The 9,881-nt window shown below is 50.2% G+C and overlaps 1 protein-coding gene across 1 annotated transcript; it reads left to right on the top strand.

The window, feature by feature from the left end:
- The first annotated feature begins 1,526 nt into the window (after positions 1-1,526).
- On the top strand, positions 1,527-5,066 carry LOC148593542 (T-cell activation Rho GTPase-activating protein-like). Its single transcript, XM_088530553.1, has 8 exons — positions 1,527-2,096; positions 2,282-2,348; positions 2,462-2,628; positions 2,750-2,911; positions 3,071-3,180; positions 3,649-3,844; positions 4,083-4,200; positions 4,543-5,066. The coding sequence occupies exons 1-8, from the start codon at positions 1,527-1,529 to the stop codon at positions 5,064-5,066; spliced, it is 1,914 nt and encodes a 637-aa protein (XP_088386679.1).
- The last annotated feature ends 4,815 nt before the right edge of the window (positions 5,067-9,881 follow it).

The raw sequence follows: 9,881 nt of genomic DNA, 5'->3' as shown, positions 1-9,881 counted from the left end.
TCCCCAGGCAATGCAAGGACTATCCTACTGCATCACTAGCGGAGAGCAGTCCTGCTGTTTAGACAAGAGAATTGTTCCCTACCGCCTTCCTTGAGTGTGCTTGGAGACGGGATTGGCCTTTCCCATGTTCCTGACATGGTTAGACACCTAGAGAGAGGCTGACCTCTGGGTTGAGTGAGTGCAGAGGAGGTGTGAAACTTGGCATTTTGGGGTCACCATGTGGGCCTTGGTCCTACTTGACAACTCCAGCCCTGGGCTAGCTGTGCAGGGCACGTTGCAGCCACGCAGGCAGGCTGCCCTGTGCCCCCACAGCCCCTGCCCACCAGCGCATCACAGAGTGGCTGTGACATCACAATGGGCGTCAGTGGCACGGAGGTGGCCTCGGCCGCCAGCGCCCGCCCGTGCCCCAGTGCGCAGCTGTACCAGTGCGAGGTAGCTGGGAGACGTGGGCTCCCAGTTAACTGGTGCAGCAGAGCACGGGGTCAGTGGTCCCAGCTTTCCCAGGCCTGCTCTGCTCCTGGCGCTGCTTGGCATTGTCATCTGGCCCTCGGCAGCGCCATGGGGCAGACGTGCTGCGGTGTGCGGGGCTCTGCTGGCCCCGCTCCCAGCTCGCAGGCCTGGCCCGGGGCCCCTGGCTCCACTCCCAGGAGCTCCCAGCTCCTGCGGGTTGAGCGTGCTCTGGTGACGCGGCACCAGCGCACGCAGGGAAGGCACCTCCTGCTCTTCCCCGATGCCGTCGCCTTCGCCAAATTCAAGTAAGCACAAGGACCCCTGCCCCCCAGGCCCAGACCACTGCCCCTGCCAGCAGCCCCAGGACCCGCTCCTGCTTCCGCTGGAGCCTCGAGGAGCCCAAAGGCTCTTGGAGGGACCCCAGGATGAGCCCTTCCTCCCTGTGCTATGTGTGGAGGCCCGGGCTCCTGATGAGCTCTCATGCTCCAAATACCTGCAGACCCCCTGCGTGCACGTGCTGATGCTGCAAGGAAGGATGCACTTGCCCTTGAATACAGGGTGGTGTAAGAGGAAAGGGGCTGGCTCCTCCATCTGCCATCCTCAAGCACAGCTCCCGAGCAGCCTTCACCTCCCAAGGCTCAGGGTGGCCACTCCAAGGCTCTGCCTGGGCAATGGCTCTGCCCTGGGGGGCAGCTGAGGCTGCCCCCACGACACCACCTCCACGGGGCTCCCTGCTCTTCCTCTCACAGACTTGGCGGCTCCTTCCTGCTCAAGCACCGGGTGCCCCTGAGCGAGCTCTGGGTGCTCTGCGGGAAGGAGGAGGCGGCTCACGGAGGGGAAGAGGAGGAGGAGGCTTTTGGCCTGAAATGCGCCAACAGCCTCCTCCTCGTGTGGCCGAGCAAGAGCTGTGTGGTCACATTTCGGTGAGTGTGGGGCCTGGGGAGCTGTGGCTCTGCAGAGCAGCGGGAGGAGGAGGAGGATGGGCCCTGAACCTTCTCTCTCCTGTGGGCTGCAGGTCACAGGAGGTGAAGGAGTCGTGGCTCAGCGCCACGCACAGGTGAGGCCTGCGGGCAGTGATGCCACTGGCGGCACTGGGTGTTCAGGGTGCTGGTGCTGCAGAGCTGCCGGGGAGCTGTGGTGGGGCGCAGGGAGCTCCTGGGCAGAGCTGCCCTGGGCCCTGCGCACGCGGAGGGGGCGCAGGCAGCAGCGCCGGGGCCGTGCAGAGCGGTGCTGCCCGCGGGCCAGCGCTGCGGGCAGGTCTGCAGGGGAGGGTGGCTGGAGGGGCTGTGCTGCTGTGCGCGCAGCGAGCAGAGAGCCGGGCAGTGACCCAGCTCTGCCCTGGGGGCTGCCCTGTGCCCAGCAGGAGCCGGGGAGACCAGGGGGCCCGCGTCACCCGCCTGGCCTCATTTGAACGGCTCCTCAGGGAGGTCATCAGCGTCCACGGGCCGGTAAGTGTCCCTGGGCTTCCCGCTGCTCCCCGAGCTCTCAGGCCTTTGGGGAAGAGCCCCTGCACCCAGCAGCTCCCGCTGACCCTCTGCTCTCTTGCGCAGTCGGCGTCGCTGAGCGCCCGGACCGTGGAGGCGCTGATTTCGGCAGCGGTGAGCGGCTGCTCCCGCTGCCCTGGCCCTTGCGGGTGCTGCCAGCAGGTATCTGTGTTTGTGGAGGGGAGGTGTCAGGGGGCTGCAGGGTGGACCATGGTTGGGCACCCTGTTGGCACCCAGCAGCCCCCAAGGTGCCCAGGGGCTGTGGGCTGCAGGGCTGGCTCGGCCTGGCCCCTGCAGCCCTGGCTGTTGCTGGGGGCAAATCCGTGACCTGGGGCTGTTTCTTGCAGGCTGGTCCCACACAAGGAGCTGCCGAGGTCACCGCAGCTCCTCAGGAGGGACCCTGCCCAACGCCCGGTGAGTGAGCTGGGCAGAGCAGCGGGGCAGCTGCCCTCTCCCTCAGCGCCCTGCACGCACACAGCGCTGCTCCTGCTGCTGGAGCCTGACGCTCGCTTTCCTCTCCCCGGCAGCTCCTGGACCTCCCCAGAAGAGGAGGTCCATCCCCTGGCCGTTTGCTCGGCACCGCAGCTCGGCCAGCGGGAAGCGCCAGGAGGTGCCGGTTGCCCGGAGCCTTCTCTTCGGGCAGCCCCTGGACAGGCTCTGTGGGGCAGAGGGGAGCCTGCCCCAGCCCGTCCAGGTAGGGCAGCCGAGCCCTGGGGACTTGGCCTGCGCACGCGCTGCTCTGCGGCAAGGCCCAGCTCCCATCACTAGCGGCCTTTGTACACTCCAGGATCCCTTGTGTTTGCTTCTGCCGGCAGGACCTCCTGGACATCTTGTACAGGGAGGGACCTGCCACCGAGGGCATTTTCCGGATCGCTGCCACCGAACGGGATCGTCGGCAGCTCAGGGAAGCCCTCGATACAGGAGGCAGCGTGGAGCTCGAGAGCCAGCCGGTGCACCTCTTGGCTGCTCTCTTAAAGGTGAACTCCTTCCCCTCCTCCTCCTCCTCTTCCTCCTTGCTCACCTTGGAGAGCAGAAAGCTCAAAGCCACTGCCTGCTGGGGAGCCAAGTGTCAGGGATGCTCCCTGTGGGTTCCGGGCTCATGTCCAGAGCCTCATATCCATACTCTGATCTTGCAGGATTTCCTTCGTAACATCCCCTCCACGCTGCTCTCGGCCTCCCTGTACGAGAGGTGGATGCAGGCTCTGGCTAAGGCAAGCAAGGAGGAGCAGATGCAAGAGCTGAAAGAGTAAGTGTTGTGGGCAGTGCCAGTGTTCAGGGGTGCCCAGGAGAGCTCGGGGCCTTCCCTGGCAATGGGCAGGCTCCTGCAAAGGCCCATCATTTCTGTGAGCTAGTGCTGATAGCGCACAAGAGAACCCCAGGCTTTCATGGGCCTTTGCAAAGCCTGCCAGCCCACCATGTGCTGACAAGCTCCCCTTTCCTCATGCTGCCCATGTCCTGAAAGGTAGGCACCTTGCTGAGAACCCTGCCTTTTAGTCAAGGTCTTGGCCTTGCCACTCTTGCACTTAAGTGGCTGCTAAGCTGCCGTTGGAGGTTTCCTCCCAGGACATGTGTAAAGCAGGGAGAGAAAGCAGGGGCCTTGCTCTCTGTGGAGGACGCACCATTTGTGGGAGTTTCCTTGAGACTCCTTGCTCGCAGGCAGAAGCAGCGGGCACTGCCTCCTCACGTCAGGGCCCTTGTGTTTGTGTTCACGCAGGGTGGCTGAGCAACTGCCGCCATCAAATCAGCTCTTGCTGAAGAACTTGCTTGCCATGCTCAAGCACATCAGCCAGAGCGCTGCAGAGAACAAGATGACCTCCCGGAACCTGGCCATCTGCATTGGCCCCAGCATGCTGGGCCCAGGCCAGGACAGCACCTTGCCTCTCCAGCTGCAGGTGGAGATGAACAGCAAGGTATGTGGAAGATGCCACGGAGCTTCCTGGATTGGCCACAGCTGAGCCAGGCCCTCACATCCCATGGCCTTTGCAAAAGCCACCTCCGCTCGGCAATGCGCAAGCCGACAGGCAGAGCTCTTCCTGCAGCTGCAGCCGTGGAGCTACAGCCCTGGGGACAGAGCCATCAGTGGGGAGCAGCAAACACTGCTGATGCCTTTGGAGCCCTTTGCCTGACGTCCATGGTTTCTGTGTGCAGGTGGTGGTGCTGGTGGAGGTCCTCATTGAGAACCACACTGTAATATTTGGGGAGGACGTGGCCTTTCCTGGCAGCCCCTCTGCAGAGCAGCCCTCCGAGGACACAGGCGGCTCCACAGGTCTGTGCGCAGAGGGGTCAATGGCTCCTGGCTAAGTTGTTTAGCTGGCAGCACTTGCCAGGAGCTGGCAAGGACAGCGCTCACTCCACACAAGGCTTCCTGATGTTACACCCTGGTAGAGCTCAGCTCTTTGCAGCATTGCTCACTATGGGCTGGAACTGCCCTCTGCCCGTGCGGGATATTGGTCCTGGAGGCTCTTGTGTGTCCTGAACTGCTCCTCCCCTCCATAAGGGCTGAGGTTGCAGCTTGCCATTCCCAGGGTCTGTGTAGTCCCACAGGCAAAGCCCCCTTTTCCTGCAGAGAGCCGCTCAGAAGTAGCTAAGAGGCTCTTTCTGCCCACAGGACACCCAGGGGCTGCGCAGGAAGATTGTTTGGCCAGCCACAGCCCCAGGCCTGAGGCATCCTGCATCCTCCCAGCCTCTGAGGGGCAGCAGCAGCAGGAACAGCAGCAGCAGGAGCAGCAGCTGCATGGGAGAAGCCCCAGGGACAGCAGGGCTTATGCAGCGTGTGCCTCTGCCCCTCCACTGCTGCCTTGCAGGGACATCGATCATGGCACGATGGACAGGAGATACTCATTGCCAGTCCTGTCCAGCCCGGAGTGCTCAGAGGGTAGCAGAAGCTACCAGAAGTGGAGCAGCAGGGCAGACAATGATGCTGTAGGACAGCAAGAGCCCTGCCTGGAGCACGAGGCCCTGCAGAGACACCCTGCAATGCTGCCTTCCCCGTTCTCCCACGTCGCTCCTCCCCAGGCCTCCTCCAGGCGCTCGCTGGACAGTGCCTTGTCCTTCCAGCAGCGCCCCTCCACCATGTCCCTGCGGCCTGCCTCCATGCCCCCCTGCTGCTGGTGGGGCACCCAGAACATGTAAATAGCTCCTGGCAAAGCTCTTGCAGGCCGTGCTGGGGACAGGAACAATCAGAGCCCAGGAGTCCATGGGCATGCAAGGAAGCCGAGAGCGTCGCCAGGGGCTGGGATTAGACACAGCGGGGCAGGCTGAGGGGAAAGGGGGACGAAGAGGAAGAGGAGCTTCAGGGGTGTCCTCAGAAACAAGAAAACATCGAGACTGTGACCCCTGTAAGTGTAACCAAAAAAGTAACCAAAAACCAAACTGTAACCAAAAAAGTAGTCTGCTGCTGGAAACATCTCAGCATGGAGATATATTGGACTCTCATATTGGAGTCCAAGAGGAGAGAAAAAAATCAGGAAAGAAAAGCAAAGGAGAGGAAAAAGGAAATAAAAGAAAGGAGACTTAATGGGAAGAAATAAAAGGGAGGAAAGGAAATGGAGAAAAAAATGAGGAAGAAGCAGGAGGAAAAACAAATGTGAATAAAAAGAGGAAATAAAGCCAAGGGATATGAACCCCAAGGGAAGCACTGAGCACGCAAACAGGAGGAAAGACATCAGGAAACCAAAAGAGGAGAGAAGAAAGAATGACAAACAGAAAACAAAGTGACAAAGAGAAAAAGAAGACAGAATGAAAGAAACAAGAAGGGAAAGGCAAAAGGAAATATTCTGTGTAAAAAACGCAGGGAAAGAATAAAAAAGAAAGAAAAGCAATAAAAAAGGAGAGAAAAAATGGGGAAGAAAGAGACAACAAGAAAAGAGTCAAGAGACAGAAAAGAAACAGGAGAAGAAGAAAATAAGTGAACGGGAAACCTGGAAAGTAGAAGAAAAGAAGGTGGTAAAAATGGACACATAAAGGAAAGAAAACACAAAGTTAAGGAAAACCAACTGCAAGTAAAAGCAAAGCAAAGCAAGCAACAAGATAGCCACAAGAGGAAGGCAATCAGGAAATAGGATACCAAGATAATGGAAATGATAAAAATCAACATGTGTGGGGAAAAAAAAAAAGAAAAAATGGAAAGAAAGAATAAAGAAAATAGAGAAAATGAAGGAAAGAAAGAAGACATAAGGAAAGAAAAACGTAACAAAGAAAAGCAAAGAGAAACATCTGAGAAAGAAAAGCAGGGAAAGGAAAGAAAACAAACAAAAAAAAAAGATAGAGAAAAGCAAGAAAAAGGAGAGAAAATGGAGAAGGCAGACGCAACCAAAACAACAACAACAAAAAGCAAAGATAAAGAGACAGAAAAGAAAGAGGAATGGCAAAGTATGGAAAGAAAATCATGGAAAGTGGAAGAAAAGAGGAAGAAAGTAAAAATGGAGACAGAGGGAAGAAAACAAGGAGACAAAGGCGAGGGAAACCAAATGAAAGAGCAAAAAAAGAAGAAAGCAAGCAAGCCAGGAGGTAGACAAGAGGAAAGCAATCAGGAAATAGGATAACAAGACATAGGAAATGATAATGGAAATCAATATGGATGGGGAAAAAAAAAAGAAAGAAAAAGATGGCAAGCAAAAAGGAAAGTAAAAAAAAAAGAGAAAAGGAAAGAAAGAAGACAGAGGAAAAAAAGTAAGAAAGAAAAAAACAGAAACATCTGGGAAAGAAAAGCAAGGAAAGGAAAGGAAATAAAGAAAAAAAGAGAAAAGCAAGAAGAAGAAAAGGAGAGAAAAAGGGGAAGACAGAAGCGACCAAAGAAAAATATAAAGGGAGAGAAAAGAAACGGGAATGGAGAACTAAGGAAAGGGAAACTTGGAAAGTTGAAGAAAAGGAGAAGAAAGTTAAAATGGAGAGTTAAAAGGAAGAAAAAAACAAACTAAGGCAAGGCAATCCAACCCAAATGGAAAGCAAATGAGCAACGAAGCAAGCAAGCAAGATGAAAGCAATCGGGAAATGGGATGGCAAGTAAAAGGAAATGATAATGAAAATCAACATTGATTGAAAGAGGAAAGAGGAAAGAGGAAAAACAAAATGGCAAGTGAAAAGGAAAGTTAAAAAAAAACAGAAAATGAAGGAAGACAGGAGGAAAGAAGAAAGTAAGCAAAAGCAAAGAGAAACATCTGAGAAAGAAAAGCAGGGAAAGGAAAGAAAACAAAAAAAAAAGATAGAGAAAAGCAAGAAAAAGGAAAGAAAATGGAGAAGGCAGACGCAACTGAAACAACAACAACAAAAAGCAAAGATAAAGAGACAGAAAAGAAAGAGGAATGGCAAAGTATGGAAAGAAAATCATGGAAAGTGGAAGAAAAGAGGAAGAAAGTAAAAATGGAGACATAGAGGGAAGAAAACAAGGAGATAAAGACGAGGGAAACCAAATGAAAGAGCAAAAAAGGAAGAAAGCAAGCAAGCCAGGAGGTAGACAAGAGGAAAGCAATCAGGAAATAGGATAACAAGACATAGGAAATGATAATGGAAATCAAAATGGATGGGAAATTGATATGGATGGGGAAAAAAAAAAAGAAAGAAAAAGATGGCAAGCAAAAAGGAAAGTAAAAAAAAAGAGAAAAGGAAAGAAAGAAGGAAGGCAGGAGGAAAAAAGTAAGAAAGGAGAAATGGAAAGATCTGGGAAAGAAAAGCAGGGAAAGGAAAGGAAATAAAGAAAAAAAGAGAAAAGCAAGAAGAAGAAAAGGAGAGAAAAAGGGGAAGACAGAAGCGACCAAAGAAAAATATAAAGGGAGAGAAAAGAAACGGGAGTGGAGAACTAAGGAAAGGGAAACCTGGAAAGTTGAAGAAAAGGAGAAGAAAGTTAAAATGGAGAGTTAAAAGGAAGAAAAAAGCAAACTAAGGCAAGGCAATCCAACCCAAATGGAAAGCAAATGAGCAACGAAGCAAGCAAGCAAGATGAAAGCAATCAGGAAATGGGATGGCAAGTAAAAGGAAATGATAATGAAAATCAACATTGATTGAAAGAGGAAAGAGGAAAGAGGAAAAAAAAATGGCAAGTGAAAAGGAAAGTTAAAAAAAAAAACAGAAAATGAAGGAAGACAGGAGGAAAGAAGAAAGTAAGCAAAAGCAAAGAGAAACATCTGAGAAAGAAAAGCAGGGAAAGGAAAGAAAACAAACAAACAAAAAAAGATAGAGAAAAGTCTGAAAAAGGAGAGAAAATGGAGAAGGCAGACGCAACCAAAACAACAACAACAAAAAGCAAAGATAAAGAGACAGAAAAGAAAGAGGAATGGCAAAGTATGGAAAGAAAATCATGGAAAGTGGAAGAAAAGAGGAAGAAAGTAAAAATGGAGACATAGAGGGAAGAAAACAAGGAGACAAAGGCGAGGGAAACCAAATGAAAGAGCAAAAAAGGAAGAAAGCAAGCAAGCCACGAGGTAGACAAGAGGAAAGCAATCAGGAAATAGGATAACAAGACATAGGAAATGATAATGGAAATCAATATGGATGGGGGAAAAAAAAAAGAAAGAAAAAGATGGCAAGCAAAAAGGAAAGTAAAAAAAAAGAGAAAAGGAAAGAAAGAAGGAAGACAGAGGAAAAAAAGTAAGAAAGAAAAAACAGAAACATCTGGGAAAGAAAAGCAAGGAAAGGAAAGGAAATAAAGAAAAAAAGAGAAAAGCAAGAAGAAGAAAAGGAGAGAAAAAGGGGAAGACAGAAGCGACCAAAGAAAAATATAAAGGGAGAGAAAAGAAACGGGAATGGAGAATTAAGGAAAGGGAAACTTGGAAAGTTGAAGAAAAGGAGAAGAAAGTTAAAATGGAGAGTTAAAAGGAAGAAAAAAGCAAACTAAGGCAAGGCAATCCAACCCAAATGGAAAGCAAATGAGCAACGAAGCAAGCAAGCAAGATGAAAGCAATCGGGAAATGGGATGGCAAGTAAAAGGAAATGATAATGAAAATCAACATTGATTGAAAGAGGAAAGAGGAAAGAGGAAAAACAAAATGGCAAGTGAAAAGGAAAGTTAAAAAAAAACAGAAAATGAAGGAAGACAGGAGGAAAGAAGAAAGTAAGCAAAAGCAAAGAGAAACATCTGAGAAAGAAAAGCAGGGAAAGGAAAGAAAACAAAAAAAAAGATAGAGAAAAGCAAGAAAAAGGAAAGAAAATGGAGAAGGCAGACGCAACTGAAACAACAACAACAAAAAGCAAAGATAAAGAGACAGAAAAGAAAGAGGAATGGCGAAGTATGGAAAGAAAATCATGGAAAGTGGAAGAAAAGAGGAAGAAAGTAAAAATGGAGACATAGAGGGAAGAAAACAAGGAGATAAAGACGAGGGAAACCAAATGAAAGAGCAAAAAAGGAAGAAAGCAAGCAAGCCAGGAGGTAGACAAGAGGAAAGCAATCAGGAAATAGGATAACAAGACATAGGAAATGATAATGGAAATCAACATGGATGGGGAAAAAAAAAAAGAAAGAAAAAGATGGCAAGCAAAAAGGAAAGTAAAAAAAAAAGAGAAAAGGAAAGAAAGAAGGAAGACAGAGGAAAAAAAGTAAGAAAGAAAAAACAGAAACATCTGGGAAAGAAAAGCAAGGAAAGGAAAGGAAATAAAGAAAAAAAGAGAAAAGCAAGAAGAAGAAAAGGAGAGAAAAAGGGGAAGACAGAAGCGACCAAAGAAAAATATAAAGGGAGAGAAAAGAAACGGGAATGGAGAACTAAGGAAAGGGAAACTTGGAAAGTTGAAGAAAAGGAGAAGAAAGTTAAAATGGAGAGTTAAAAGGAAGAAAAAAGCAAACTAACGCAAGGCAATCCAACCCAAATGGAAAGCAAATGAGCAACGAAGCAAGCAAGCAAGATGAAAGCAATCAGGAAATGGGATGGCAAGTAAAAGGAGATGTTAATGAAAATAAACATTGATTGAAAGAGGAAAGAGGAAAAAAAAAGGCAAGTGAAAAGGAAAGTAAATAAA

This window comes from Tinamus guttatus, unplaced genomic scaffold (assembly GCF_059628265.1).
Source record: "Tinamus guttatus ecotype Peru unplaced genomic scaffold, ASM5962826v1 Tinamus_guttatus_pri_ptg000383l, whole genome shotgun sequence".
Classification (NCBI taxonomy): domain Eukaryota; kingdom Metazoa; phylum Chordata; class Aves; order Tinamiformes; family Tinamidae; genus Tinamus; species Tinamus guttatus.
The sequence above is the reverse complement of the archived record's forward strand: the minus strand, read 5'-3'. Positions and strand labels throughout refer to the sequence as shown.